Below are 27,750 nucleotides of genomic sequence, written 5' to 3' on the forward strand. Positions count from 1 at the left end.
CCAAGGGAGGGCAGCAGGGCCAGGGTCTGCAGCCAGCTGTGGCTGAGTGAGCAGCTGAGGGGACGGGGGGCTCTGGAGAGGGCAGCTGAGGGCAGAGCCAGAGGTGCCCCACGTCTGAAAGGGTCCTGGTCATGTTCAGGGGAGGACAAGGACAGGTCGGGGGAGTTTGGGGCAATCAGAGTTATGGGAGATGTGACAGCCGGAGGTACTGGGGGTGTCATGGGGACATTTGGAGATACTTGAGGTGACATTTCCCCCCTCCTGAGCAATGGCTTGCCATGGGCTCTCTAAGAGGATGGTGAGTTGCGGGGCAGCCTGGCCCAAACACCGGCCCTGATGCCACAGAGACCCGAGGAGCTCACTGCACCAGCACACAGAATTTCTGCTTTTCTAGGAAAGCAGCTGCCAATCAGCAGGTTCCCCAGATGAGGGCAGACACAATTCCCCCCAGCCAGAGTGAGGTTTTCAGAGCTGATCTGCTCTCTGTGTCCCTCCTCAGCCTGGGCAAAGCTGCAGCCTGGTCTTACCCAGAGGAAATGGAGCATGAGGGCCATACTGGGAGAGACCTGGGCCATTCCCATTTCAGTGGCACCTCTGGCTGGGCATGATGGGGCTCTGCCTTTGGAGCTGTTCTGCCTTTGGAGCTCTTCTGCCTCCACGCTGATTGCAGAGCCAGGAGCTGAAGCATAAGGAAGGGATGGAGACTGGTTCCTGATGAGGAGAGGACCACAGAGGGGTCCCTCTGCTGGTTTACCTGGTTGGAGCTCCAGGTGGGATCTGTGTCTCCTGGAGAACATGGTTGGCTCTGCTGGTTTAGGCTGGGGTACAGTTAATTTTTTTATTTTTCTTTACTGCCATGCTGCTGAGGGGACTGCAGCACACGGACACTTGGGAGGAGATACTGGTGGGATAACTGACCCCAACTGACCCAAGGGATATTCCACATCATATGACACCAGTATATAAAGTAGGAGGAAGAAGGAAGAAGTGAACCACACTTGGACTGATGGACTTTGTCTTCCCAGATCTCCATTACCTGTGATGGAGACCTGCAGTCCTGGGGATTGCTGAACACCCACCTGCCCGTGGGAAGTGGTGACTGAATTCCTTGTTTTGCTGTGTTTGCCTGCAGGGCTTTTGCATCCCCTAGTAAACAGGTTTTATTTCAGCCCACGTCTGTTCTAGTTGTTCTTACCCTTGATTCTCTCTCTGATCCCACAGGTGGGGCAGTGAGTGAGTGGCTGTGTGGGCCTTGGTGGCTGGCTGGGGTCAAACCCCACTGGTGCCACAGCAAGGGACACCTGCAGTCCCCTGCAGCCATGGCTTTGGGCTCGGGCAGCACTCAGCAGCTGCAGAGGCTCGTGGTGCCCAGGGAAGGGTCCCAGCAGGACAAGGGTGAAGCACCGACCACGGCTCTTGACCATGGCCAAGGGGAGACGCAGGATGTCCCCAAAGGCCTGTGACCTGGCACAGCTGGAAGGGCTCGCTGACGTGTGTGCGCCCTTGCATCCCCCCAGGACCCGGGGGTGTCTCTGAGAGCCGCTGTCCCTGCAGCTGGCCCCGAGCCCGGTGGGACACAGGAACCTTCTGCCTGCTCTGATTGCAGGGATTGCATCACGCTGCCCCAGGGATGCGTCAGGCCCTGACGGTGCCCTGCTGCTGGCCAGTGCTGATAAGAGATGTTAGATGGCCACAGAAAGGTCTTTGCCCTGGCATGACCCAGCGCTGGTCCCAGTGGGATGTTGGCAGACAGGACAGATCAGGCTCCTGTGGCGTGCCAGGGGGTACTGGCTCTTGGCTGCCCTGGACAGGCTCCCAGGGCCCCCACACTGCTGCTGGCCGCCTTGGGGAAAGATCTTCTTCTTCTTTCAGATTGTTGAAGAAAATCAGGGTCACAGCACTTCTTTTAAATCTGTTTGGATAGCAAATCCTTCAGAGAGCTGTGACCTGGCACAGGGCTCAGTGTCAGGAAGACAAGAGACAAAGCCCAGGTTTGACCCAAAATACTGAATGAGGAGGAAACCCCAACTTGCCTTCTCTAACCTCTCCCAGACATCCTAATGTCTGGAGGGAGTCCAGGAAAAGGGCCTTGAGGTGACAGAAGAGCAGGAGTATCTTCCATATGAGGAAAGGCTGAGAGAGCTGGTGGTGTCCAGACTTGGAAAGAGAAGGCTGATGAAGATCTGAACCATGATTTTAAAGATGTGATAGAAGTCAAAAGGTGACTCCAGAATCTTCCCACACGTGTTCAGTGACGCGACAGGAAAAGAGTGACAGGCACAAAATGAAACACACACAAAAATGTCCCACCCAAACATGAGAAAACCTTTGTTTTTTTCCTAAAACTGAAGGTGCTCCAACACTCCCACAGGCTACCCAGAAAGGGAGTGGAATGTCGATCCTTAGAGATATCCAATATCCATGGCCCCATTATTGACCTTGCTTGAGCAGTTGTTGAAGCAGATTGTCTCAGGAGGTGCCTTCCAGCCTCTCCAGCACTGACTCTCTCTCTGTCCCTGCCTCATGCCCCCTGTGCTGTCAGCCCAGGAGCTGCAGGCTGCTCACAGCACCTGACCAGGAGGATGCTCTGCCAGGCCTGGGTGCAGGTTGCAATACTGGCAGGGCTGCTTTGGGCTGGGTCCCACAATCACTGAATCCTGTCACTGCGCCTCCGAGGATGCTCTTTCAAATTGGGAACTTTCATATTTCCCCTTTAGCTGATAATTTCTGAATTTTTAAAGTGCCTTTTCTAACTCCCTGTTTTCTTTTAAATCCTGCTGCTGGCCATATTACTCCTTGAATCAGCAGTTTGGGGCAAGCAGTCTTCAGACAAGTATCACCTGTTCATTATCCTCTTCTTTTAGCAGGGACTGCTCTACAGGCCAGCTACCAGAGTTGAGATGGGTGAGATTCCCAGACCAGCACAGAAGAAGCTGAGTTTTCAGGCAGAGCATGTGGGAAATTCCCCCTCTGGATAAACTCATCACTTGCTCCCCCTCTCTGCTCCTCAGAACTGCCCAGATCTAGGCAGCTTTCCCATGGTACTGTCTGCAGCCTGTCTGCCCTGGGGGAAGAGGCTGGACTCACCATCGTGGGCCTCCTGCAGTGGTCAGGATGGTGGGGACAGGGCAGGAAGGGAAAGAACCTGAGAGACCTCAAGCACCTCCTCACTACCACGCTCAGAGCACGCGGATGCAGTGGGACCTGTGGGCAGCTCGGGCGAAGGGCACGGGGAGGCTTAGGAGAGATTGCACAGAGGCAGGGACATGGTGCAGCCCCAGCTGGGCTGGAGCCAAACGCAGTCCTGTGGCCACTCAGCCCAAGCAGGGCTGCCAGGGGAGGAGAGCAGAGGAGGGAGGTGCCCCGGCTGTGCATAAAAAGGCCCAGCAGGGACAGGGAGCAGGTGACTCTGTGCCAGGAGCCCCGAGCAGCACAGGCAGAGCTGCAGCAGAAGGGCCATGGAGCAGTACTTCTCAGCCACGCAGAAGATGGAGCAGGAGGTGATGTTCCCCAGCCTGCTGCGAGGGGTCTTCCCGCAGCAGGAGGGGGCAGCGCCGGCCGCCGAGAGCCGCACGGACCTGTACGAGCGCTACCAGCTGCTCAAGGCCATCAAGCCCATGGTGGAGAAAGGCCTGGCCTCTGTGGGTGACCAGAGCCCCAGCGGGGCCGACAGCGACACGGACACATCCTCGGACAGCACCGAGGCCGGGGACGCCCAGCTGGAGGAGCGCCTGTGCCACCACCTGAGCGGCCTGCAGCAGGTGCTCACCCACCTCACCAGGGACACCAACGCCCTGACGTGCAGGTACAGCCAGATCCTGGAGCAGATCAACCTCAGCGAGGGCCAGCCCAGCTGGTGACCCTGTCCTGGCCACCAGGTAAGAGCTGGGGGGATGCAGAGTCCAGGGGCAGCAAGACAAGGGGTGGCCTTCCTGCAGAGGTGCCCAACACTGCAGGGCTGGGCACCTGCTGGGAAGGGCCTTCAAATGGGGGCTGTCCCCTCAGCTGGGGCTGGATGTTCCTGTCCGTGCAGGAGGAAGGCACCCATCCCATTGCTCTGTGCAGGGAGTGCAGGGCTCCAGAGTGTGTGGAGTCAGGGTTGGGGGACCGTGTGTCCCCCTGGGAGGATCCTTGGAGTTAAGGAATGCTGGTGTTGCAGGACAGGTGCTGGTGTCAGAAGCACAAGACGTCCCCGTCACTGAGCATCGCAGGCTCTTCGCAGTGCCGCGCGCATTCCCCGCTCCGTGGCAGCTGATCTGATCTGATCTGATCTGATCTGATCTGATCTCATGGCACTGGCACTGACACCGGGGATGGTTGTGGCGACTGGAGAACCAGAGGGTGCCTGATCCTCCTCGGAAGAAGCATGTGGCTGTGCCGGGAAGTCCATTGGAAGAGCTGCAGGCTGGTGCCCTCCTCTTTATTTTCAAAGAGTGGCACGAAGCTGGGAGTGCTGTGAGGTGGCCCCGACCTCCAACAATCCCTGGACATTGCCAAGCCCTTTTCCAGCTGGTCCTGGACTCCAAGGGCATTTCCCCCTCTTTCTGCTAATAAAGGAATCCCTGTGAAGCCATTGTCAGTGTGGTGCTTTCACTCCTGGAGTGCCCCAGTCAGGGGCAGGGGAGCACTGGCTGTACGGGGAGGGAACTTTCCAGGACAATGCTGGGGAATAGGAAAGGGACAAAGAATCCCCAGGTCACGGGATGGTTTGGGTTGGAAGGGATCTTCAGACCCCACGTTCGAGTGCAATGCCCTGCTCTGTGCTGGGACATCTTGCCCTGGACCAGGTAGCTCAGAGCTGTGTCCAACCACAGGGCCTGTGTAAACTCACTGGACAACCTTGTTGTGTTTATCTTTTTTTTATCCAGAGTCCAGACTGAATGCACGAGACAGTATTTCTTGTTTGGAGTCAGATGTTTATTAATTCTTATTTGTATTACAGTCTCACAAGCCACGAGTTCTACAGCACTAGCTGTCAAAGTAAAAATGGAGCCATATCTACCTCTCTACCAGGCCAGTTAAGGATAAATTGTCCTATTAAGAAATTACACCTAAATTATTTTTACTTTTATCTCAAGAACCAACCACCCGTGTCCAGCAATGCGGATTTTTCTATCCATTTACAAAATACCACCAAGACCCATGAAGAAGAAGGTGAAAAAGAAGGACTATCATCTGCCCTGAAACTTCCATTTTGCTTTATATATATGTTACTATGTTCTAAAACCTTAAACTCCAAAGTTTCCATCGTGTGTTATTAGACACTTTTATTCAAACTATACACCCATAATGCTGTTTCTGTCCTTTTCATTTAATTTTAGAAGCCTTTTCAAGGCCTCAGGTCAAATGCAGTGTTTTCTTGGGGTTCAGTGCCTGTCAGCACAGAAAATCTAAAATTCTCAGTGACCAGGGCTTCATCATATCCCCCTCCTGTCTGAACCATGAAACCTGCTTTGACCGCTTTGTCAAACCTCTGTTGAATCCACTGATGTAGACAAGGCACAAATACCATGATAACTATGATGACAATCAACACATACACACCTATTTTCAAATGTTCTCTCCACAACGGTGTAAGGCTCAACCAACCAAAGAGATCATTTAACCGTGATCCTTCTTCGATTCTGAGTTTAGTCATACCTTCCTACAATTGTATGCGCTTATGTGTAGATATCAAATGGTGGGAAAGGTTCACGCAACACATTCCATCGAAGTCTTTCCATCCGTGTCCATGCACTAACCAAAGAAAATCAGTCCCTGTTTTGTTTTGCAGAGCTGCATGTCTCACACATCAAACTTCAGTTAACAAATTGCTCAGTGTGACAGAAATGGCACAAGATTGCTTACTTAGCCAACAACCTAGTTGATTTGATTGTTTCAAGGCTGCCCCTGAAGCAGCTTGAGGCAGAAGGAGCCTCCTTCCAAAAAATCCCAGGCCCTAAAATTATCATCACAGTCAGGTTTATGTTGATCAATGAACCTCTTCTCTCTACTCTTATGTTCTTTTCTCATTTTTATGGCAGGTGTCAGCAGAGTAGGTCTCCCAATGCTGCATGGACCACCTTGGACGTTTGCTGGAATGGCAGGTCCAACTCTATCTCCACAGATGAGGAAGATCGCTTGCAGTAGCTGCCAAGGGATGTGGTTGGGCGCTGTGCGCAAAACTGAGGTGAAGTTACATCAAGATGTCGCATTTTTGTACAAGGCATGACTTGGAGGGACATCCGTAATTTTGTCTTTGCTTTGTTTTGACCCAGGAAAATCAAATATTATAGGAAAACCCATTTTCACTGAGCCAAAGATTTCCAGTTCTTGAGGTTCATAGGGTGCCTCAGGGAGAAATTTGAACCAGGCCCCCCATCCCTCAGTGGGCTTTACAATGAATCGTGAAAAATCTGGAGAGACATTCTTTGGTGTTGGCCAATTGTCTACCAATAAGCCAACCAAGGAGGTTGGGAATGGCTTTTCTGGACTTGAATAAGTCAAACAGATGGTATCTAAGCCTGATGCTTTGGCCAGGGTCAACCAAACATTGTTTTTGGTTTACTTACAGGCAGGATCATGTTATTTAAGGCAAACAATGAACTAATAAGGCACAAGTATGATATATGACTTAGTTTCATATTTTCTTGGATTTCCTTTCTAAGTCAAGGGACTGGCAAACCTTTTTACACATTCCCTTTTTTGTCTTTTCCCAGTTCTGTTCTGGGATGGACCAAATGTAAGGCATTATTTCTTTTGCATTCAACTCCACAAATTTAAATCTCTTTTGATTAAAATTTCCATGGCCTTAAACCTCGTATGAAATTCTAAATTGAACCCGATCCACACCACGCTTTTACAAACAAGGCTCTACAATACCAACCATTCCTAGACTTTTTGCAGGGGCATAAAACCCAAAGTTCCCACCTTCTGCATGTGGGACAAGAGATGCTTGTGATCAGCTTAGAAAAGAGGTCTTGATGTTTGTCATGAAGACGCCTGTCCTGGAGCAGCAGCCATGGCTGGTCAATGGCCAGAACTCTTGTCCCCGCTTATCTTGCAGTGTGTGGCAATTGGAGGAAATGGTTCTATTTTAGGAAAGACTGTGGGGTCCCTCATCCCTTTTGCAACCCTCAGTGCTGGCAGCTCTCCCGCTGTCCCCTCATGGGTCAGCCAGGTGTCCCTTCTGCCACCTGCCCTCTCCCCCTCGGACCTGCACCCACTGCTGCTCTCCTCCCTTTCTCGGAGCTCCTGGCAACGCGGGCTGCCCAGTGCTGCACTGAGGGGTGCACACACTGCCTGCCCCATGCTCTAAGGAGTTTGGGGACACCATGGAACTTCCTGCAGAGCCAGGGGCATCATAGTGACCCCCAGCGTGGCCTGGGGCAGGGACACATCTATCCTAAGGCTGCAGCCTCACTGGGGATGTCATGGTTTGACCCCTGGTGGCAACTCAGCCCCACTCAGCTGCTCTGTCACTCCCCCCCAGGTGGGATGGAGGAGAGAACTGGGAGGGTAAAAGCGAGAAAACTCGTGGGTAGAAATGAAGACAGCTTCCTAGGAAAAGCCAAAGCTGCACAAGTAAGCAAAGCAATGGAAGGAATTCTTTCACCATTTCCCACAGGCACTCAGGTGTTCAGCCACCTGCAGGAGAGCAGGGCTCCATGGCATGTCACAGTGACCTGGCAAGACAAATGCTATCCCTTGGACTGTGCCCCTCTTCTTCCGTCTGTCCTTCTTCTCCCAGCTCCATGTGCTGAGCATGGTGCCACAATCCTTTCCCCTGGTGCCACAGAGGGCTAAGACAGGAGGATGTGCCAGGGATGATACAGGGACACTTGGGGACACATGTGGTGGCACAATCTGCACTCTGAGCTGAGGCTGAGGCTGGGGCTGGGGCTGGGCTCCCCAGGAGGGTAACAGGTCAGGACTGAGCTTGCCCAAATCATGGGGTCTGTGTCAGCAGAGACCTGAGGGTCTCAGTGCAGCTCGTGGGGCCCTGGTGGCCCTGAGCAGCCTCCGTGGGGCCCCAAACCAGGGCTGGGCTTTCCAGCTGAGCTCAGCCCAAAGCCAGCCATGCTGCACCTGGGGGTGGCTGTGCTGTGCCCCAGCAGCAGTCCTGGTGCTCCTGCTCCTGCCCTCCCTGCTGGCACTGGCAGCTCCCCAGCTCTCCCCAGTCTCTCCCAGCAGGATGTGGGGGATGTGGGGGCCCATTTGTAGCTAATGGGGTCCCCAGAGGCACAGAGAGGATTTGGCAATTATTCATGTCCCAAGGATGGGGAGCTGGGGAGCCACTGGATTCCACTGATCCCCTGACACCCCCAAACGTGCTGCCATGCTCAGCATGAGCAGCTCAGGAAGCAGTGGGGGGAGCAGGAGGGAAAAGCATGCCCTGTGTCCCTCTGTCCCCAGAGCCCTGAGATGTGTCTGCACCTCCAGGAAGCTCCGCAGTGGCCCAAGTACCCTGATGTGGGCACACACCTTGGTGCAGCATTGGGCCCCATGGCAGGACACTACAAGAGATGTCAGGACACAAGGAAAGGGACAAGCAGGGTGGCAAGTACAGGTCTGGAGGGGAAAGGGTGCGTGGCAGTGTGGGCACCTGGCTGGGACACATGGGGACAGAGGGAGAGCTGCCAGCACCCAAGGTTGCATAAGGAACGAGATACCCCACGGCCTTTCCCCAAATAGAACCATTTTCCCTGATTGCCACACACCACAGGGACATGCAAGGACAGGCAATGCTGCCTGGTGCCCTGGCGGTGGCTTTTGCCCTCCCAGAATTGGGACAATGGCAGGGAACCCATGGCCACAATTCCCTGGGGCCTGCAATGGCTCTGTGCTGCTGCCACCAGAGTTACACATCATGGAGTCAGGTCCCTGTCCCTGTCCCTGTCCCTGTCCCTGTCCCTGTCCATCCTGAACTCAGGGAGAGGCTGATGGAAAAGGATGTTTCTGGGGACCCCGGTCTCTGGATACCAGCAGGCTCCATTGTCCCAGACACCCACGTTCTGGGGTATTTCCAGTGAGATTTCCAGATGTGTGCAAAAGGGCTTGCTCAATGTCCCTGGAGTGTTCATGTCCTGAGTGCCTGGCAGCAAGAATGAACGGAGGTGACAGTCCTCTGCAGCCTGGGCAAACTGAAGGGCAGGAGCTGCACCCACACCCCCAGGGCCCCAGAACTGAAGGTGTTGGGGGACTGAGATAATATAGGACAGGATGGGAGAGACCCTGGGCACCTCTCCTCCTTGATACCTCCCCATAGTTCCTGGCATTGGGGGGCAGCGGGACCCCCGGCCAGCTCAGACAAAGGGCACAGGGAGACTGGGCCAGGAGAGATTGCACAGAGGCAGGGACACAGCATGGCCCAGCCCCAGCTGGGCTGGAGCCCCAAGGCCACCCGGCCCAAGCAGGGCTGCCAGGGGAGGAGAGCAGAGGAGGGAGGTGCCCCGGCTGTGCATAAAAAGGCCCAGCAGGGACAGGGAGCAGGTGACTCTGTGCCAGGAGCCCCGAGCAGCACAGGCAGAGCTGCAGCAGAAGGGCCATGGAGCAGTACTTCTCAGCCACGCAGAAGATGGAGCAGGAGGTGATGTTCCCCAGCCTGCTGCGAGGGGTCTTCCCGCAGCAGGAGGGGGCAGCGCCGGCCGCCGAGAGCCGCACGGACCTGTACGAGCGCTACCAGCTGCTCAAGGCCATCAAGCCCATGGTGGAGAAAGGCCTGGCCTCTGTGGGTGACCAGAGCCCCAGCGGGGCCGACAGCGACACGGACACATCCTCGGACAGCACCGAGGCCGGGGACGCCCAGCTGGAGGAGCGCCTGTGCCACCACCTGAGCGGCCTGCAGCAGGTGCTCACCCACCTCACCAGGGACACCAACGCCCTGACGCGCAGGTACAGCCAGATCCTGGAGCAGATCAACCTCAGCGAGGGCCAGCCCAGCTGGTGACCCTGTCCTGGCCACCAGGTAAGAGCTGGGGGGATGCAGAGTCCAGGGGCAGCAAGACAAGGGGTGGCCTTCCTGCAGAGGTGCCCAACACTGCAGGGCTGGGCACCTGCTGGGAAGGGCCTTCAAATGGGGGCTGCCCCCTCAGCTGGGGCTGGTTGTCCCTGTCCGTGCAGGAGGAAGGCACCCATCCCATTGCTCTGTGCAGGGAGTGCAGGGCTCCAGAGTGTGTGGAGTCAGGGTTGGGGGACCGTGTGTCCCCCTGGGAGGATCCTTGGAGTTAAGGAATGCTGGTGTTGCAGGACAGGTGCTGGTGTCAGAAGCACAAGACGTCCCCGTCGCTGAGCATCGCAGGCTCTTCGCAGTGCCGCGCGCATTCCCCGCTCCGTGGCAGCTGATCTGATCTGATCTCCTGGCACTGGCACTGACACCGGGGATGGTTGTGACGACTGGAGAACCAGAGGGTGCCTGATCCTCCTCGGAAGAAGCATGTGGCTGTGCCGGGAAGTCCATTGGAAGAGCTGCAGGCTGGTGCCCTCCTCTTTATTTTCAAAGAGTGGCACAAAGCTGGGAGTGCTGTGAGGTGGTCCCGACCTCCAACAGTCCCTGGACATTGCCAAGCCCTTTTCCAGCTGGTCCTGGACTTCAAGGGCATTTCCCCCTCTTTCTGCTAATAAAGGAATCCCTGTGAAGCCATTGTCAGTGTGGTGCTTTCACTCCTGGAGTGCCCCAGTCAGGGGCAGGGGGGCACTGGTTCTAGGGAGAGGGAACTTTCCAGGACAATGCTGGGGAATAGGAAAGGGACAAAGAATCCCCAGGTCACGGGATGGTTTGGGTTGGAAGGGATCTTCAGACCCCACGTTCGAGTGCAATGCCCTGCTCTGTGCTGGGACATCTTGCCCTGGACCAGGTAGCTCAGAGCTGTGTCCAACCACAGGGCCTGTGCAAACTCACTGGGCAACCTGTTCCTTTGTGTCACAGCCTCAGGCTGAAAAGTTTCCTGCTTCTCTTGACAGCAACACCACAAGAGCTGATGCCTGATTTCTGTGCACAGCAAATGTGAATCTGCCCAACACTCAGCTCAGCCATGCAGCACTGAGGGGCAATAGAGCTGTAGATCTCAGATCACTGGACCTTAGCCTCCCCCAAGACCACAGCCCCATGTGCAGACATCCCAGCGTTGGGATACACTGCAGATTCCCATCTCCTCTCTCCTGGTCAGGCCATTTCTCTCAGCTGCTGAGACCACTCAGGCTTTGGCTTGTCCTGCCCAAGGGAGGGCAGCAGGGCCAGGGTCTGCAGCCAGCTGTGGCTGAGTGAGCAGCTGAGGGGACGGGGGGCTCTGGAGAGGGCAGCTGAGGGCAGAGCCAGAGGTGCCCCACGTCTGAAAGGGTCCTGGTCATGTTCAGGGGAGGACAAGGACAGGTCGGGGGAGTTTGGGGCAATCAGAGTTATGGGAGATGTGACAGCAGGAGGTACTGGGGGTGTCATGGGGACATTTGGAGATACTTGAGGTGACATTTCCCCCCTCCTGAGCAATGGCTTGCCATGGGCTCTCTAAGAGGATGGTGAGTTGCGGGGCAGCCTGGCCCAAACACCGGCCCTGATGCCACAGAGACCCAAGGAGCTCACTGCACCAGCACACAGAATTTCTGCTTTTCTAGGAAAGCAGCTGCCAATCAGCAAATCCCCCAAATGAGAGCAGACGCGATTCCCCCCAGCCAGAGTGAGGTTTTCAGAGCTCATCTGCTCTCTGTGTCCCTCCTCAGCCTGGGCAAAGCTGCAGCCTGGTCTTACCCAGAGGAAATGGAGCATGAGGGCCATACTGGGAGAGACCTGGGCCATTCCCATTTCAGTGGCACCTCTGGCTGGGCATGATGGGGCTCTGCCTTTGGAGCTGTTCTGCCTTTGGAGCTCTTCTGCCTCCACGCTGATTGCAGAGCCAGGAGCTGAAGCATAAGGAAGGGATGGAGACTGGTTCCTGATGAGGAGAGGACCACAGAGGGATCCCTCTGCTGGTTTACCTGGTTGGAGCTCCAGGTGGGATCTGTGTCTCCTGGAGAACATGGCTGGCTCTGCTGGTTTAGGCTGGGGTACAGTTAATTTTTTTATTTTTCTTTACTGCCATGCTGCTGAGGGGACTGCAGCACACGGACACTTGGGAGGAGATACTGGTGGGATAACTGACCCCAACTGACCCAAGGGATATTCCACATCATATGACACCAGTATATAAAGTAGGAGGAAGAAGGAAGAAGTGAACCACACTTGGACTGATGGACTTTGTCTTCCCAGATCTCCATTACCTGTGATGGAGACCTGCAGTCCTGGGGATTGCTGAACACCCACCTGCCCGTGGGAAGTGGTGACTGAATTCCTTGTTTTGCTGTGTTTGCATGCAGGGCTTTTGCATCCCCTAGTAAACTGGTTTTATTTCAGCCCACGTCTGTTCTAGTTGTTCTTGCCCTTGATTCTCTCTCTGATCCCACAGGTGGGGCAGTGAGTGAGTGGCTGTGTGGGCCTTGGTGGCTGGCTGGGGTCAAACCCCACTGGTGTCACAGCAAGGGACACCTGCAGTCCCCTGCAGCCATGGCTTTGGGCTCGGGCAGCACTCAGCAGCTGCAGAGGCTCGTGGTGCCCAGGGAAGGGTCCCAGCAGGACAAGGGTGAAGCACCGACCACGGCTCTTGACCATGGCCAAGGGGAGACGCAGGATGTCCCCAAAGGCCTGTGACCTGGCACAGCTGGAAGGGCTCGCTGACGTGTGTGCGCCCTTGCATCCCCCCAGGACCCGGGGGCGTCTCTGAGAGCCGCTGTCCCTGCAGCTGGCCCCGAGCCCGGTGGGACACAGGAACCTTCTGCCTGCTCTGATTGCAGGGATTGCATCACGCTGCCCCAGGGATGCGTCAGGCCCTGACGGTGCCCTGCTGCTGGCCAGTGCTGATAAGAGATGTTAGATGGCCACAGAAAGGTCTTTGCCCTGGCATGACCCAGCGCTGGTCCCAGTGGGATGTTGGCAGACAGGACAGATCAGGCTCCTGTGGCGTGCCAGGGGGTGCTGGCTCTTGGCTGCCCTGGACAGGCTCCCAGGGCCCCCACACTGCTGCTGGCCGTAGTGGGGAAGATCTTCTTCTTTCAGATTGTTGAAGAAAATCAGGGTCACAGCACTTCTTTTAAATCTGTTTGGATAGCAAATCCTTCAGAGAGCTGTGACCTGGCACAGGGCTCAGTGTCAGGAAGACAAGAGACAAAGCCCAGGTTTGACCCAAAATACTGAATGAGGAGGAAACCCCAACTTGCCTTCTCTAACCACTCCCAGACATCCTAATGTCTGGAGGGAGTCCAGGAAAAGGGCCTTGAGGTGACAGAAGAGCAGGAGTATCTTCCATATGAGGAAAGGCTGAGAGAGCTGGTGGTGTCCAGACTTGGAAAGAGAAGGCTGATGAAGATCTGATCCATTTTTGTAAAGATGGGATGGAGGTCAAAAGGTGACTCCAGAATCTTCCCACACGTGTTCAGTGACGCGACAGGAAAAGAGTGACAGGCACAAAATGAAACACACACAAAAATGTCCCACCCAAACATGAGAAAACCTTTGTTTTTTTCCTAAAACTGAAGGTGCTCCAACACTCCCACAGGCTACCCAGAAAGGGAGTGGAATGTCGATCCTTAGAGATATCCAATATCCATTGCCCCATTATTGACCTTGCTTGAGCAGTTGTTGAGGCAGATTGTCTCAGGAGGTGCCTTCCAGCCTCTCCAGCACTGACTCTGTCTCTGTCCCTGCCTCGTGCCCCCTGTGCTGTCAGCCCAGGAGCTGCAGGCTGCTCACAGCACCTGACCAGGAGGATGCTCTGCCAGGCCTGGGTGCAGGTTGCAATACTGGCAGGGCTGCTTTGGGCTGGGTCCCACAATCACTGAATCCTGTCACTGCGCCTCCGAGGATGCTCTTTCAAATTGGGAACTTTCATATTTCCCCTTTAGCTGATAATTTCTGAATTTTTAAAGTGCCTTTTCTAACTCCCTGTTTTCTTTTAAATCCTGCTGCTGGCCATATTACTCCTTGAATCAGCAGTTTGGGGCAAGCAGTCTTCAGACAAGTATCACCTGTTCATTATCCTTTTCTTTTAGCAGGGGCTGCTCTACAGGCCAGCTACCAGAGTTGAGATGGGTGAGATTCCCAGACCAGCACAGAAGAAGCTGAGTTTTCAGGCAGAGCATGTGGGAAATTCCCCCTCTGGATAAACTCATCACTTGCTCCCCCTCTCTGCTCCTCAGAACTGCCCAGATCTAGGCAGCTTTCCCATGGTACTGTCTGTAGCCTGTCTGCCCTGGGGGAAGAGGCTGGACTCACCATCGTGGGCCTCCTGCAGTGGTCAGGATGGTGGGGACAGGGCAGGAAGGGAAAGAACCTGAGAGACCTCAGGCACCTCCCCACTACCACGCTCAGAGCACGCGGATGCAGTGGGACCTGTGGGCAGCTCGGGCGAAGGGCACGGGGAGGCTCAGGAGAGATTGCACAGAGCCAGGGACACGGTGCAGCCCCAGCTGGGCTGGAGCCAAACGCAGTCCTGTGGCCACTCAGCCCAGCTGGGCTGCCAGGGGAGGAGAGCAGAGGAGGGAGGTGCCCCGGCTGTGCATAAAAAGGCCCAGCAGGGACAGGGAGCAGGTGACTCTGTGCCAGGAGCCCCGAGCAGCACAGGCAGAGCTGCAGCAGAAGGGCCATGGAGCAGTACTTCTCAGCCACGCAGAAGATGGAGCAGGAGGTGATGTTCCCCAGCCTGCTGCGAGGGGTCTTCCCGCAGCAGGAGGGGGCAGCGCCGGCCGCCGAGAGCCGCACGGACCTGTACGAGCGCTACCAGCTGCTCAAGGCCATCAAGCCCATGGTGGAGAAAGGCCTGGCCTCTGTGGGTGACCAGAGCCCCAGCGGGGCCGACAGCGACACGGACACATCCTCGGACAGCACCGAGGCCGGGGACGCCCAGCTGGAGGAGCGCCTGTGCCACCACCTGAGCGGCCTGCAGCAGGTGCTCACCCACCTCACCAGGGACACCAACGCCCTGACGCGCAGGTACAGCCAGATCCTGGAGCAGATCAACCTCAGCGAGGGCCAGCCCAGCTGGTGACCCTGTCCTGGCCACCAGGTAAGAGCTGGGGGGACGCAGAGTCCAGGGGCAGCAAGACAAGGGGTGGCCTCCCTGCAGAGGTGCCCAACACTGCAGGGCTGGGCACCTGCTGGGAAGGGCCTTCAAATGGGGGCTGTCCCCTCAGCTGGGGCTGGATGTCCCTGTCCGTGCAGGAGGAAGGCACCCATCCCATTGCTCTGTGCAGGGACTGCAGGGCTCCAGAGTGTGTGGAGTCAGGGTTGGGGGACCGTGTGTCCCCCTGGGAGGATCCTTGGAGTTAAGGAATGCTGGTGTTGCAGGACAGGTGCTGGTGTCAGAAGCACAAGACGTCCCCGTCGCTGAGCATCGCAGGCTCTTCGCAGTGCCGCGCGCATTCCCCGCTCCGTGGCAGCTGATCTGATCTGATCTGATCTGATCTGATCTGATCTGATCTGATCTGATCTGATCTGATCTAATCTCCCGGCACTGGCACTGACACCAGGGATGGTTGTGACGACTGGAGAACCAGAGGGTGCCTGATCCTCCTCGGAAGAAGCATGTGGCTGTGCCGGGAAGTCCATTGGAAGAGCTGCAGGCTGGTGCCCTCCTCTTTATTTTCAAAGAGTGGCACAAAGCTGGGAGTGCTGTGAGGTGGCCCCGACCTCCAACAGTCCCTGGACATTGCCAAGCCCTTTTCCAGCTGGTCCTGGACTCCAAGGGCATTTCCCCCTCTTTCTGCTAATAAAGGAATCCCTGTGAAGCCATTGTCAGTGTGGTGCTTTCACTCCTGGAGTGCCCCAGTCAGGGGCAGGGGGCACTGGCTCTAAGGAGAGGGAACTTTCCAGGACAATGCTGGGGAATAGGAAAGGGACAAAGAATCCCCAGGTCACGGGATGGTTTGGGTTGGAAGGGATCTTCAGACCCCACGTTCGAGTGCAATGCCCTGCTCTGTGCTGGGACATCTTGCCCTGGACCAGGTAGCTCAGAGCTGTGTCCAACCACAGGGCCTGTGCAAACTCACTGGACAACCTTGTTGTGTTTATCTTAGTTTTATCCAGAGTCCAGATTGAATGCACGAGACAGTATTTCTTGTTTGGAGTCAGATGTTTATTAATTCTTATCTGTAGTACCGTCTCACAAGCCACGAGTTCTACAGCACTAGCTGTCAAAGTAAAAATGGAGCCATATCTACCTCTCTACAAGGCCAGTTAAGGATAAATTGTCCAATTAGGAAATTACACCTAAATTATTTTTACTTTTATCTCAAGAACCAACCACCCATGTCCAGCAATGCGGATTTTTCTATCCATTTACAAAATACCACCAAGACCCATGAAGAAGAAGGTGAAAAAGAAGGACTATCATCTGCCCTGAAACTTCCATTTTGCTTTATATATATGTTACTATGTTCTAAAACCTTAAACTCCAAAGTTTCCATCGTGTGTTATTAGACACTTTTATTCAAACTATACACCCATAATGCTGTTTCTGTCCTTTTCATTTAATTTTGGAAGCCTTTTCAAGGCCTCAGGTCAAATGCAGTGTTTTCTTGGGGTTCAGTGCCTGTCAGCACAGAAAATCTAAAATTCTCAGTGACCAGGGCTTCATCATATCCCCCTCCTGTCTGAACCATGAAACCTGCTTTGACCGCTTTGTCAAACCTCTGTTGAATCCACTGATGTAGACAAGGCACAAATACCATGATAACTATGATGACAATCAACACATACACACCTATTTTCAAATGTTCTCTCCACAACGGTGTAAGGCTCAACCAACCAAAGAGATCATTTAACCGTGATCCTTCTTCGATTCTGAGTTTAGTCATACCTTCCTACAATTGTATGCTCTTATGTGTAGATATCAAATGGTGGGAAAGGTTCATGCAACACATTCCATCGAAGTCTTTCCATCCATGTCCTTGCACTAACCAAAGAAAATCAGTCCCTGTTTTGTTTTGCAGAGCTGCATGTCTCACACATCAAACTTCAGTTAACAAATTGCTCAGTGTGACAGAAATGGCACAAGATTGCTTACTTAGCCAACAACCTAGTTGATTTGATTGTTTCAAGGCTGCCCCTGAAGCAGCTTGAGGCAGAAGGAGCCTCCTTCCAAAAAATCCCAGGCCCTAAAATTATCATCACAGTCAGGTTTATGTTGATCAATGAACCTCTTCTCTCTACTCTTATGTTCTTTTCTCATTTTTATGGCAGGTGTCAGCAGAGTAGGTCTCCCAATGCTGCATGGACCACCTTGGACGTTTGCTGGAATGGCAGGTCCAACTCTATCTCCACAGATGAGGAAGATCGCTTGCAGTAGCTGCCAAGGGATGTGGTTGGGCGCTGTGCGCAAAACTGAGGTGAAGTTACATCAAGATGTCGCATTTTTGTACAAGGCATGACTTGGAGGGACATCCGTAATTTTGTCTTTGCTTTGTTTTGACCCAGGAAAATCAAATATTATAGGAAAACCCATTTTCACTGAGCCAAAGATTTCCAGTTCTTGAGGTTCATAGGGTGCCTCAGGGAGAAATTTGAACCAGGCCCCCCATCCCTCAGTGGGCTTTACAATGAATCGTGAAAAATCTGGAGAGACATTCTTTGGTGTTGGCCAATTGTCTACCAATAAGCCAACCAAGGAGGTTGGGAATGGCTTTTCTGGACTTGAATAAGTCAAACAGATGGTATCTAAGCCTGATGCTTTGGCCAGGGTCAACCAAACATTGTTTTTGGTTTACTTACAGGCAGGATCATGTTATTTAAGGCAAACAATGAACTAATAAGGCACAAGTATGATATATGACTTAGTTTCATATTTTCTTGGATTTCCTTTCTAAGTCAAGGGACCGGCAAACCTTTTTACACATTCCCTTTTTTGTCTTTTCCCAGTTCTGTTCTGGGATGGACCAAATGTAAGGCATTATTTCTTTTGCATTCAACTCCACAAATTTAAATCTCTTTTGATTAAAATTTCCATGGCCTTAAACCTCGTATGAAATTCTAAATTGAACACGATCCACACCACGCTTTTACAAACAAGGCTCTACAATACCAACCGTTCCTAGACTTTTTGCAGGGGCATAAAACCCAAAGTTCCCACCTTCTGCATGTGGGACAAGAGATGCTTGTGATCAGCTGAGAAAAGAGGTCTTGATGTTTGTCATGAAGACGCCTGTCCTGGAGCAAAGGCCATGGCTGGTCAATGGCCAGAACTCTTGTCCCTGCTTATCTTGCAGTGTGTGGCAATTGGAGGAAATGGTTCTATTTTAGGAAAGACTGTGGGGTCCCTCATCCCTTTTGCAACCCTCAGTGCTGGCAGCTCTCCCGCTGTCCCCTCATGGGGCAGCCAGGTGTCCCTTCTGCCACCTGCCCTCTCCCCCTTGGACCTGCACCCACTGCTGCTCTCCTCCCTTTCTCGGAGCTCCTGGCAACCCGGGCTGCCCAGTGCTGCACTGAGGGGTGCACACACTGCCTGCCCCATGCTCTAAGGAGTTTGGGGACACCATGGAACTTCCTGCAGAGCCAGGGTCATCATAGTGACCCCCCAGCGTGGCCTGGGGCAGGGACACATCTATCCTGAGGCTGCAGCCTCACTGGGGATGTCGTGGTTTGACCCCTGGTGGCAACTCAGCCCCACTCAGCTGCTCTGTCATTCTCCCCAGGTGAGATGGGGAAGAGGATTGGAGGGTAAAAGAGAGAAAACTCGTGGGTAGAAATGAAGACAGCTTCCTAGGAAAAGCCAAAGCTGCACAAGTAAGCAAAGCAGTGGAAGGAATTCTTTCACCACTTCCCACAGGCACTCAGGTGTTCAGCCACCTGCAGGAGAGCAGGGCTCCATGGCATGTCACAGTGACCTGGCAAGATAAATGCTATCCCTTGGACTGTGCCCCTCTTCTTCTGTCTGTCCTTCTTCTCCCAGCTCCATGTGCTGAGCATGGTGCCACAATCCTTTCCCCTGGTGCCACAGAGGGCTAAGACAGGAGGATGTGCCAGGGATGATACAGGGACACTTGGGGACACATGTGGTGGCACAATCTGCACTCTGAGCTGAGGCTGAGGCTGGGGCTGGGGCTGGGCTCCCCAGGAGGGTAACAGGTCAGGACTGAGCTTGCCCAAATCTGGGGGTCTGTGTCAGCAGAGACCTGAGGGTCTCAGTGCAGCTCGTGGGGCCCTGGTGGCCCTGAGCAGCCTCCGTGGGGCCCCAAACCAGGGCTGGGCTTTCCAGCTGAGCTCAGCCCAAAGCCAGCCATGCTGCACCTGGACGTGGCTGTGCTGTGCCCCAGCAGCAGTCCTGGTGCTCCTGCTCCTGCCCTCCCTGCTGGCACTGGCAGCTCCCCAGCTCTCCCCAGTCTCTCCCAGCAGGATGTGGGGGATGTGGGGGCCCATTTGTAGCTAATGGGGTCCCCAGAGGCACAGAGAGGATTTGGCAATTATTCATGTCCCAAGGATGGGGAGCTGGGGAGCCACTGGATTCCACTGATCCCCTGACACCCCCAAACGTGCTGCCATGCTCAGCATGAGCAGCTCAGGAAGCAGTGGGGGGAGCAGGAGGGAAAAGCATGCCCTGTGTCCCTCTGTCCCCAGAGCCCTGAGATGTGTCTGCACCTCCAGGAAGCTCCGCAGTGGCCCAAGTACCCTGATGTGGCCAAGCCTCTGCCTGGCACCTGGATGGTGCCAGTAGCACACACACACCTTGGTGCAGCATTGGGCCCCATGGCAGGACACTACAAGAGATGTCAGGACACAAGGAAAGGGACAAGCAGGGTGGCAAGGAAAGGTCTGGAGGGGAAAGGGTGCGTGGCAGTGTGGGCACCTGACTGGGACACATGGGGACAGAGGGAGATCTGCCAGCACCCAGGGTTGCATAAGGAACGAGATACCCCACGGCCTTTCCCCAAATAGAACCATTTTCCCTGATTGCCACACACCACAGGGACATGCAAGGACAGGCAATGCTGCCTGGTGCCCTGGCGGTGGCTTTTGCCCTCCCAGAATTGGGACAATGGCAGGGAACCCATGGCCACAATTCCCTGGGGCCTGCAATGGCTCTGTGCTGCTGCCACAGGAGTTACACATCATGGAGTCAGGTCCCTGTCCCTGTCCCTGTGCCTGCTGAATTCAGGGAGAGGCTGGTGGAAAAGGATTTTCATGGGGACTCCATCTCTGGATACCAGCAGGCTCCATCATCCCCAGACACCCACGTTCTGGGGTATTTCCAGTGAGATTTCCAGATGTGTGCAAAAGGGCTTGCTCAATGTCCCTGGAGTGTTCACGTCCTGAGTGCCTGGCAGCAAGAACGAGGGGAGGTGACAGTCCCCTGCAGCCTGGGCAAACTGTGGGGAAGAGCTGCACCCACACCCCCAGGGCCCCAGAACTGAAGGTGTTGGGGGATTGAGATAATATAGGACAGGGGGGACAGACCCTGGGCACCTCTCCTCCTTGATACCTCCCCATAGTTCCTGGCATTGGGGGGCAGCGGGACCCCTGGCCAGCTCAGACAAAGGGCACAGGGAGACTGGGCCAGGAGAGATTGCACAGAGGCAGGGACACAGCATGGCCCAGCCCCAGCTGGGCTGGAGCCCCAAGGCCACCCGGCCCAAGCAGGGCTGCCAGGGGAGGAGAGCAGAGGAGGGAGGTGCCCCGGCTGTGCATAAAAAGGCCCAGCAGGGACAGGGAGCAGGTGACTCTGTGCCAGGAGCCCCGAGCAGCACAGGCAGAGCTGCAGCAGAAGGGCCATGGAGCAGTACTTCTCAGCCACGCAGAAGATGGAGCAGGAGGTGATGTTCCCCAGCCTGCTGCGAGGGGTCTTCCCGCAGCAGGAGGGGGCAGCGCCGGCCGCCGAGAGCCGCACGGACCTGTACGAGCGCTACCAGCTGCTCAAGGCCATCAAGCCCATGGTGGAGAAAGGCCTGGCCTCTGTGGGTGACCAGAGCCCCAGCGGGGCCGACAGCGACACGGACACATCCTCGGACAGCACCGAGGCCGGGGACGCCCAGCTGGAGGAGCGCCTGTGCCACCACCTGAGCGGCCTGCAGCAGGTGCTCACCCACCTCACCAGGGACACCAACGCCCTGACGCGCAGGTACAGCCAGATCCTGGAGCAGATCAACCTCAGCGAGGGCCAGCCCAGCTGGTGACCCTGTCCTGGCCACCAGGTAAGAGCTGGGGGGATGCAGAGTCCAGGGGCAGCAAGACAAGGGGTGGCCTCCCTGCAGAGGTGCCCAACACTGCAGGGCTGGGCACCTGCTGGGAAGGGCCTTCAAATGGGGGCTGTCCCCTCAGCTGGGGCTGGATGTCCCTGTCCGTGCAGGAGGAAGGCACCCATCCCATTGCTCTGTGCAGGGAGTGCAGGGCTCCAGAGTGTGTGGAGTCAGGGTTGGGGGACCGTGTGTCCCCCTGGGAGGATCCTTGGAGTTAAGGAATGCTGGTGTTGCAGGACAGGTGCTGGTGTCAGAAGCACAAGACGTCCCCGTCGCTGAGCATCGCAGGCTCTTCGCAGTGCCGCGCGCATTCCCCGCTCCGTGGCAGCTGATCTGATCTGATCTGATCTGATCTGATCTGATCTGATCTGATCTCCCGGCACTGGCACTGACACCGGGGATGGTTGTGACGACTGGAGAACCAGAGGGTGCCTGATCCTCCTCGGAAGAAGCATGTGGCTGTGCCAGGAAGTCCATTGGAAGAGCTGCAGGCTGGTGCCCTCCTCTTTATTTTCAAAGAGTGGCACGAAGCTGGGAGTGCTGTGAGGTGGCCCCGACCTTCAACAATCCCTGGACATTGCCAAGCCCTTTTCCAGCTGGTCCTGGACTCCAAGGGCATTTCCCTCTCTTTCTGCTAATAAAGGAATCCCTGTGAAGCCATTGTCAGTGTGGTGCTTTCACTCCTGGAGTGCCCCAGTCAGGGGCAGGGGGCACTGGCTCTAAGGAGAGGGAACTTTCCAGGACAATGCTGGGGAATAGGAAAGGGACAAAGAATCCCCAGGTCACGGGATGGTTTGGGTTGGAAGGGATCTTCAGACCCCACGTTCGAGTGCAATGCCCTGCTCTGTGCTGGGACATCTTGCCCTGGACCAGGTAGCTCAGAGCTGTGTCCAACCACAGGGCCTGTGCAAACTCACTGGGCAACCTGTTCCTTTGTGTCACAGCCTCAGGCTGAAAGGTTTCCTGCTTCTCTTGACAGCAACACCACAAGAGCTGATGCCTGATTTCTGTGCACAGCAAATGTGAATCTGCCCAACACTCAGCTCAGCCATGCAGCACTGAGGGGCAATAGAGCTGTAGATCTCAGATCACTGGACCTTAGCCTCCCCCAAGACCACAGCCCCATGTGCAGACATCCCAGCGTTGGGATACACTGCAGATTCCCATCTCCTCTCTCCTGGTCAGGCCATTTCTCTCAGCTGCTGAGACCACTCAGGCTTTGGCTTGTCCTGCCCAAGGGAGGGCAGCAGGGCCAGGGTCTGCAGCCAGCTGTGGCTGAGTGAGCAGCTGAGGGGACGGGGGGCTCTGGAGAGGGCAGCTGAGGGCAGAGCCAGAGGTGCCCCACGTCTGAAAGGGTCCTGGTCATGTTCAGGGCAGGACAAGGACAGGTCGGGGGAGTTTGGGGCAATCAGAGTTATGGGAGATGTGACAGCAGGAGGTACTGGGGGTGTCATGGGGACATTTGGAGATACTTGAGGTGACATTTCCCCCCTCCTGAGCAATGGCTTGCCATGGGCTCTCTAAGAGGATGGTGAGTTGCGGGGCAGTCTGGCCCAAACACCGGCCCTGATGCCACAGAGACCCAAGGAGCTCACTGCACCAGCACACAGAATTTCTGCTTTTCTAGGAAAGCAGCTGCCAATCAGCAGGTTCCCCAGATGAGGGCAGACACAATTCCCCCCAGCCAGAGTGAGGTTTTCAGAGCTGATCTGCTCTCTGTGTCCCTCCTCAGCCTGGGCAAAGCTGCAGCCTGGTCTTACCCAGAGGAAATGGAGCATGAGGGCCATACTGGGAGAGACCTGGGCCATTCCCATTTCAGTGGCACCTCTGGCTGGGCATGATGGGGCTCTGCCTTTGGAGCTGTTCTGCCTTTGGAGCTCTTCTGCCTCCACGCTGATTGCAGAGCCAGGAGCTGAAGCATAAGGAAGGGATGGAGACTGGTTCCTGATGAGGAGAGGACTACAGAGGGGTCCCTCTGCTGGTTTACCTGGTTGGAGCTCCAGGTGGGATCTGTGTCTCCTGGAGAACATGGCTGGCTCTGCTGGTTTAGGCTGGGGTACAGTTAATATTTTTATTTTTCTTTACTGCCATGCTGCTGAGGGGACTGCAGCACACGGACACTTGGGAGGAGATACTGGTGGGATAACTGACCCCAACTGACCCAAGGGATATTCCACATCATATGACACCAGTATATAAAGTAGGAGGAAGAAGGAAGAAGTGAACCACACTTGGACTGGTGGACTTTGTCTTCCCAGATCTCCATTACCTGTGATGGAGACCTGCAGTCCTGGGGATTGCTGAACACCCACCTGCCCGTGGGAAGTGGTGACTGAATTCCTTGTTTTGCTGTGTTTGCATGCAGGGCTTTTGCATCCCCTAGTAAACTGGTTTTATTTCAGCCCACGTCTGTTCCAGTTGTTCTTGCCCTTGATTCTCTCTCTGATCCCACAGGTGGGGCAGTGAGTGAGTGGCTGTGCGGGCCTTGGTGGCTGGCTGGGGTCAAACCCCACTGGTGTCACAGCAAGGGACACCTGCAGTCCCCTGCAGCCATGGCTTTGGGCTCGGGCAGCACTCAGCAGCTGCAGAGGCTCGTGGTGCCCAGGGAAGGGTCCCAGCAGGACAAGGGTGAAGCACCGACCACGGCTCTTGACCATGGCCAAGGGGAGACGCAGGATGTCCCCAAAGGCCTGTGACCTGGCACAGCTGGAAGGGCTCGCTGACGTGTGTGCGCCCTTGCATCCCCCCAGGACCCGGGGGCGTCTCTGAGAGCCGCTGTCCCTGCAGCTGGCCCCGAGCCCGGTGGGACACAGGAACCTTCTGCCTGCTCTGATTGCAGGGATTGCATCACGCTGCCCCAGGGATGCGTCAGGCCCTGACGGTGCCCTGCTGCTGGCCAGCGCTGATAAGAAGTTTTTGCACCAGTCCCAGTGGGATGTTGGCAGACAGGACAGATCAGGCTCCTGTGGCGTGCCAGGGGGTGCTGGCTCTTGGCTGCCCTGGACAGGCTCCCAGGGCCCCCACACTGCTGCTGGCCATAGTGGGGAAAGATCTTCTTCTTTCAGATTGTTGAAGAAAATCAGAGTGACAGCACTTCTTTTAAATCTGTTTAGGGACATCTTATCCATCAGAGCGCAGTGACCTGGCACAGGGCTCAGTGTCAGGAAGACCAGAGACAAAGCCCAGTTTTGACCCAAAATGCTAAATGAGTAAGAATCCTCAAATCCCACATCAACACAACCTCCTGGCTCTGAACTCTGGTCAGTGTTTGAATTCAGGAGCCAGTGACCAACCGAGAAAGCAGAAAGGTTGGTTCCTTATTATTAGCAAAGAGAAATCAACATAATAATAAAAACCACTGAGATGGAGTTATATAGGGAGAGCATGTATTTTTTTAGCTGTTGAGAATGAATTTCACAGTGAGACTTTGGGTACAGCATCAAAAGGCGCTGGCCAAGAACACAATAAAGGGTCAAGAGAAATGCCACTGAGAAATAAAAAAGATGAAGTTACAGAACTGCTCTCTGGGTTTTATACAGTATATATTGTGTGAACAACTCTCCACTCCTGCAATTAAAACAACTGAAAAAAACATTAATCAAAGTTATTATTCTGTGACAAATATCAGTCATCCCTGTATTGACAAACCATAAAGGAACAGAAGAGCAAATAATTAAACACTGACTTATTAATCAAGCTTTTATTACATGAAAGTGAGTAAAATTTCATCTTTTAAGCCATGGACGGTTCAACAGTTGCAGCCACATTGCCAAAGTTCTCAGGATGGCAAGAATTCATCCTGTGATGTGTCACTGCTGGAGAGATCCTCAGCGAATTGGGTGGAAATCCTCCAAGAGCTCCCCTATTCTCTTCTTTTTTGCTAGAGGTGAGAAAACCTGATCAGCATTTGAGATCCATTTGGAAGATGCTTCATATTAAATCTTTCATGTTAACAAAGCCACCAAAAATCTGACTTTTGCTACTCGCAGCAGACCATTAGCTTGCTCTTGTAACTAAATGCACAACTTTTCTTTTATTCCATATGGCTCTCCACAGGTCCCTGTGGAGGAATCTCAGCAGTAACAGTTTTTTACTTCTACATCCTCCTTTCAACATGGCATGATGCAGACCACAATCCATCAGCCAGAGTCACCCAACTGCACTGTATTAGAAACTGGACTATTTTCCATTTGCCATTGCATCGTTGGGCTCAGTGACTCCATTTCATTAAAAAACCCTGTTCTTCATCATTGCTCTAAGCCAACACCACTTCAGATTTCCTGCCATTCCCATTTACACTTTTTTCACCCCTTCTGCCTGTTTTCTGAATATTCATCATGAGATTTCTAAATCTACATGCAAGAGGCATTTTACAGGAATAAACAGCACCTTTGTGAAGTTACAAGAATAAAACCTGCTATTCCTAATTTCCATTATTTCTTCTTCAGTGGTACAAGTTTGGTCTATTTGGTTTTTTTTTTTTGAGCTCTGCTACTTTTATTCTAAAATGAGCATTTAGGAGGAAAGAGGCGGTCATCGATGTGTATCAGCAACTCAATAACAATATCTATTTTCACATCAGAAAATCCTTTAGAATGCTGCAGTTTAGATCGTGAGGGAGCAGGGAAGCCTTAGCCCAGCAACATCTTTACACACAGGTTAACATCTTTACACACAGGTTATGGCAGGCCGAGGTCTCTGTTAAAATACCAGCTGAGTGTACCTGCTGCCGCCTGGAAGTCCACTGGGTGGTGCCGGATGTACTCGAACAGCTCCCTGTCCACCTTGGCATGCACGTACTCGGCGCGTTTCACGAGCTGGTAGCCAACAAAGAAGCCCACGGTAGTGAACAGGATCTGCCGGTGAAGACCTGCAGCAGGAGGAGAGAGGAATTGTGCCCAGCTCTCCCGGCTCCCCGGGGGCCTCAGGCAGGGCCCCGCTTTCCCCAGGCCCCCCAGACACTCCTCTCTCCCTGCCTCGCCCCTGCCAAGGTCCCTACAGCACCCACACCTCCCACAGCCCCTGCCAGGCCCCCCTTTCCTCAGGGCTCCTTCCCCTTCCCACCCCCCGTACCTCACAGGGGCTCACCTCGGATCCCCTCCACCTCCAAACGATGTCCCTTTCCCGGCCCCTTCCAATCTCCTCCAATCCCCCCGTGCCAACAAATCCCTCACTGCAGGGCTCCCATCCCTTGATTCCCATCCCCACAATCACACAGAGAACCCCCTTCCCCTCCGACAGCCCCCGCCTCTCCCCGAATTCAGGGCCCCCTCTCTTCCCCTCCTCGCTTCATTCATCCTCAGTGACCCCAAGCCCCACACACTCCCTGCGCCTCCCCATTCCCTCACTGCAGCGCTCCCTCCCCTTCCCCAGCCCCTACATCCCTCACGGTCACCCCAAATCCCATATAGCCGCTCCTGCGGCCTCCAAAGCTCCTCTAGCCCCTCACTCCTGGCTGTTTTCCCTTCCCTCCCCTTTGTTTAACCTTCAGAGTGACCCCAAACCCCACATCCCCCCTTTCCCAGGCCCACATATTCCCTTTACCACCCCTAGCCTCGGATCTCGGGGCTTCCTCTCCAGCCCCAGCAACCCTCAAGGTCATCCCAAATGCGCCCGCCCGCCCCCATGTCCCCTCCTAGCCCTTCATTCCAAGCTCTTTCCCCTTTATCCCCTTCATTTATCCCTCAGTGACCCCAAACCCCTCACAGCCCCTTCCCCAGCTCCTCGCCTCAGCCCTCCCCTCGCACCCCGCTCCGTTCCCCCTCCCCTCAGCCTCGCCCCGTGCCCTCGCACCGGCTCGGAAGACGGGGCGCTGGTTGAAGGCGTTGTCCGCCAGCGCCGACAGCCACCCTAGGAACCCGAACCACACCGAGCCCTTGTTGAGGAGCGGCGGCGGCGGCAGCGACCGCGACTCGTCGGGCAGGAACGCCATGGCTGCCGCCCGCCGAAGGTGACCGGGGGAGCGGTGCGGCGGCTGCGCCTTCCCCCGCCGGCCCGCGCCGTGCTCCCGCGTTCCGCGGCCTTCCCCGCTGGTGGTCACTTTCCCAAAAAACCCACCCCAAATCCGACTCCCCACCCCACAAACCACCCCCGCCCCAAACTCCCAGGCTGAGCGGCCTTAGTCGCTTCGGGGAGAGGGTTCCTGCAGCCCTGACCCCACTGGGTGAGGCGGCCCCGCTGCAGGGCCAGAGAGGCCGGTCGGAAGCAAATTAGGGGGTTAATTAAGCACTAAAATCGAACCCGATTAATATTCAGAGCTCAGATTAAAGACTGAGACCTAACCCCTAGTGTTAATTTTTTCGGTTTTAATTAGTACGAAATCACATTAAATCATTTGCCTCTGTAGCAAAACTGACAGAACGGTTAAAGAAACCTGCATTAAAAAACACATCACAAGGCCTAAAGGCTACTCAGCCTCTTTCCTAAAAATGCATTATTTAGCCTTTGTCCATGAGAGGAAAGCTAATGTCTTTACAGTTTGATGGGTAAAGGTATGGGTGTTAACCTTTGAAATGGGTCTTC

General features: G+C 54.8%; 4 protein-coding genes across 7 annotated transcripts; 3 read left to right on the top strand and 1 right to left on the bottom strand.

Moving 5' to 3' along the window:
- Window positions 1-9,444: 9,444 nt before the first annotated feature.
- Window positions 9,445-10,597, top strand: LOC134548584 (thyroid hormone-inducible hepatic protein-like). 2 transcript variants are annotated; one of them, XM_063393495.1, is made up of 2 exons: window positions 9,445-9,946; window positions 10,233-10,597. In XM_063393495.1, exon 1 carries the CDS (start codon window positions 9,527-9,529, stop codon window positions 9,926-9,928), a length of 402 nt encoding a protein of 133 aa, XP_063249565.1. In that variant the 5' UTR covers window positions 9,445-9,526; the 3' UTR covers window positions 9,929-9,946; window positions 10,233-10,597. The 2 variants fall into 2 exon arrangements, with proteins under 2 accessions (XP_063249565.1, XP_063249564.1); XM_063393494.1 differs by having other exon boundaries at window positions 9,447-9,946; window positions 10,228-10,589.
- Window positions 10,598-14,568: 3,971 nt separating this feature from the next.
- On the top strand, window positions 14,569-15,781 carry LOC134548585 (thyroid hormone-inducible hepatic protein-like). Of its 2 annotated transcripts, none has more exons than XM_063393497.1 (2): window positions 14,569-15,068; window positions 15,355-15,781. In XM_063393497.1, the coding sequence occupies exon 1, from the start codon at window positions 14,649-14,651 to the stop codon at window positions 15,048-15,050; it is 402 nt and encodes a 133-aa protein (XP_063249567.1). In that variant the 5' UTR covers window positions 14,569-14,648; the 3' UTR covers window positions 15,051-15,068; window positions 15,355-15,781. The 2 variants fall into 2 exon arrangements, with proteins under 2 accessions (XP_063249567.1, XP_063249566.1); XM_063393496.1 differs by having other exon boundaries at window positions 14,571-15,068; window positions 15,350-15,781.
- Window positions 15,782-20,682: 4,901 nt separating this feature from the next.
- Window positions 20,683-21,872, top strand: LOC134548586 (thyroid hormone-inducible hepatic protein-like). 2 transcript variants are annotated; one of them, XM_063393499.1, is made up of 2 exons: window positions 20,683-21,183; window positions 21,470-21,872. In XM_063393499.1, exon 1 carries the CDS (start codon window positions 20,764-20,766, stop codon window positions 21,163-21,165), a length of 402 nt encoding a protein of 133 aa, XP_063249569.1. In that variant the 5' UTR covers window positions 20,683-20,763; the 3' UTR covers window positions 21,166-21,183; window positions 21,470-21,872. The 2 variants fall into 2 exon arrangements, with proteins under 2 accessions (XP_063249569.1, XP_063249568.1); XM_063393498.1 differs by having other exon boundaries at window positions 20,685-21,183; window positions 21,465-21,864.
- A 2,720-nt stretch (window positions 21,873-24,592) lies between these two features.
- NDUFC2 (NADH:ubiquinone oxidoreductase subunit C2) lies at window positions 24,593-27,261 on the bottom strand. Its single transcript, XM_063393500.1, has 3 exons — window positions 27,022-27,261; window positions 25,952-26,098; window positions 24,593-25,108 (listed from the first exon to the last, which is right to left on the bottom strand). The coding sequence occupies exons 1-3, from the start codon at window positions 27,158-27,160 to the stop codon at window positions 25,056-25,058; spliced, it is 339 nt and encodes a 112-aa protein (XP_063249570.1). The 5' UTR covers window positions 27,161-27,261; the 3' UTR covers window positions 24,593-25,055.
- Window positions 27,262-27,750: the final 489 nt, after the last annotated feature.

Source organism: Prinia subflava, chromosome 3 (assembly GCF_021018805.1).
Source record: "Prinia subflava isolate CZ2003 ecotype Zambia chromosome 3, Cam_Psub_1.2, whole genome shotgun sequence".
NCBI classification, from domain to species: domain Eukaryota; kingdom Metazoa; phylum Chordata; class Aves; order Passeriformes; family Cisticolidae; genus Prinia; species Prinia subflava.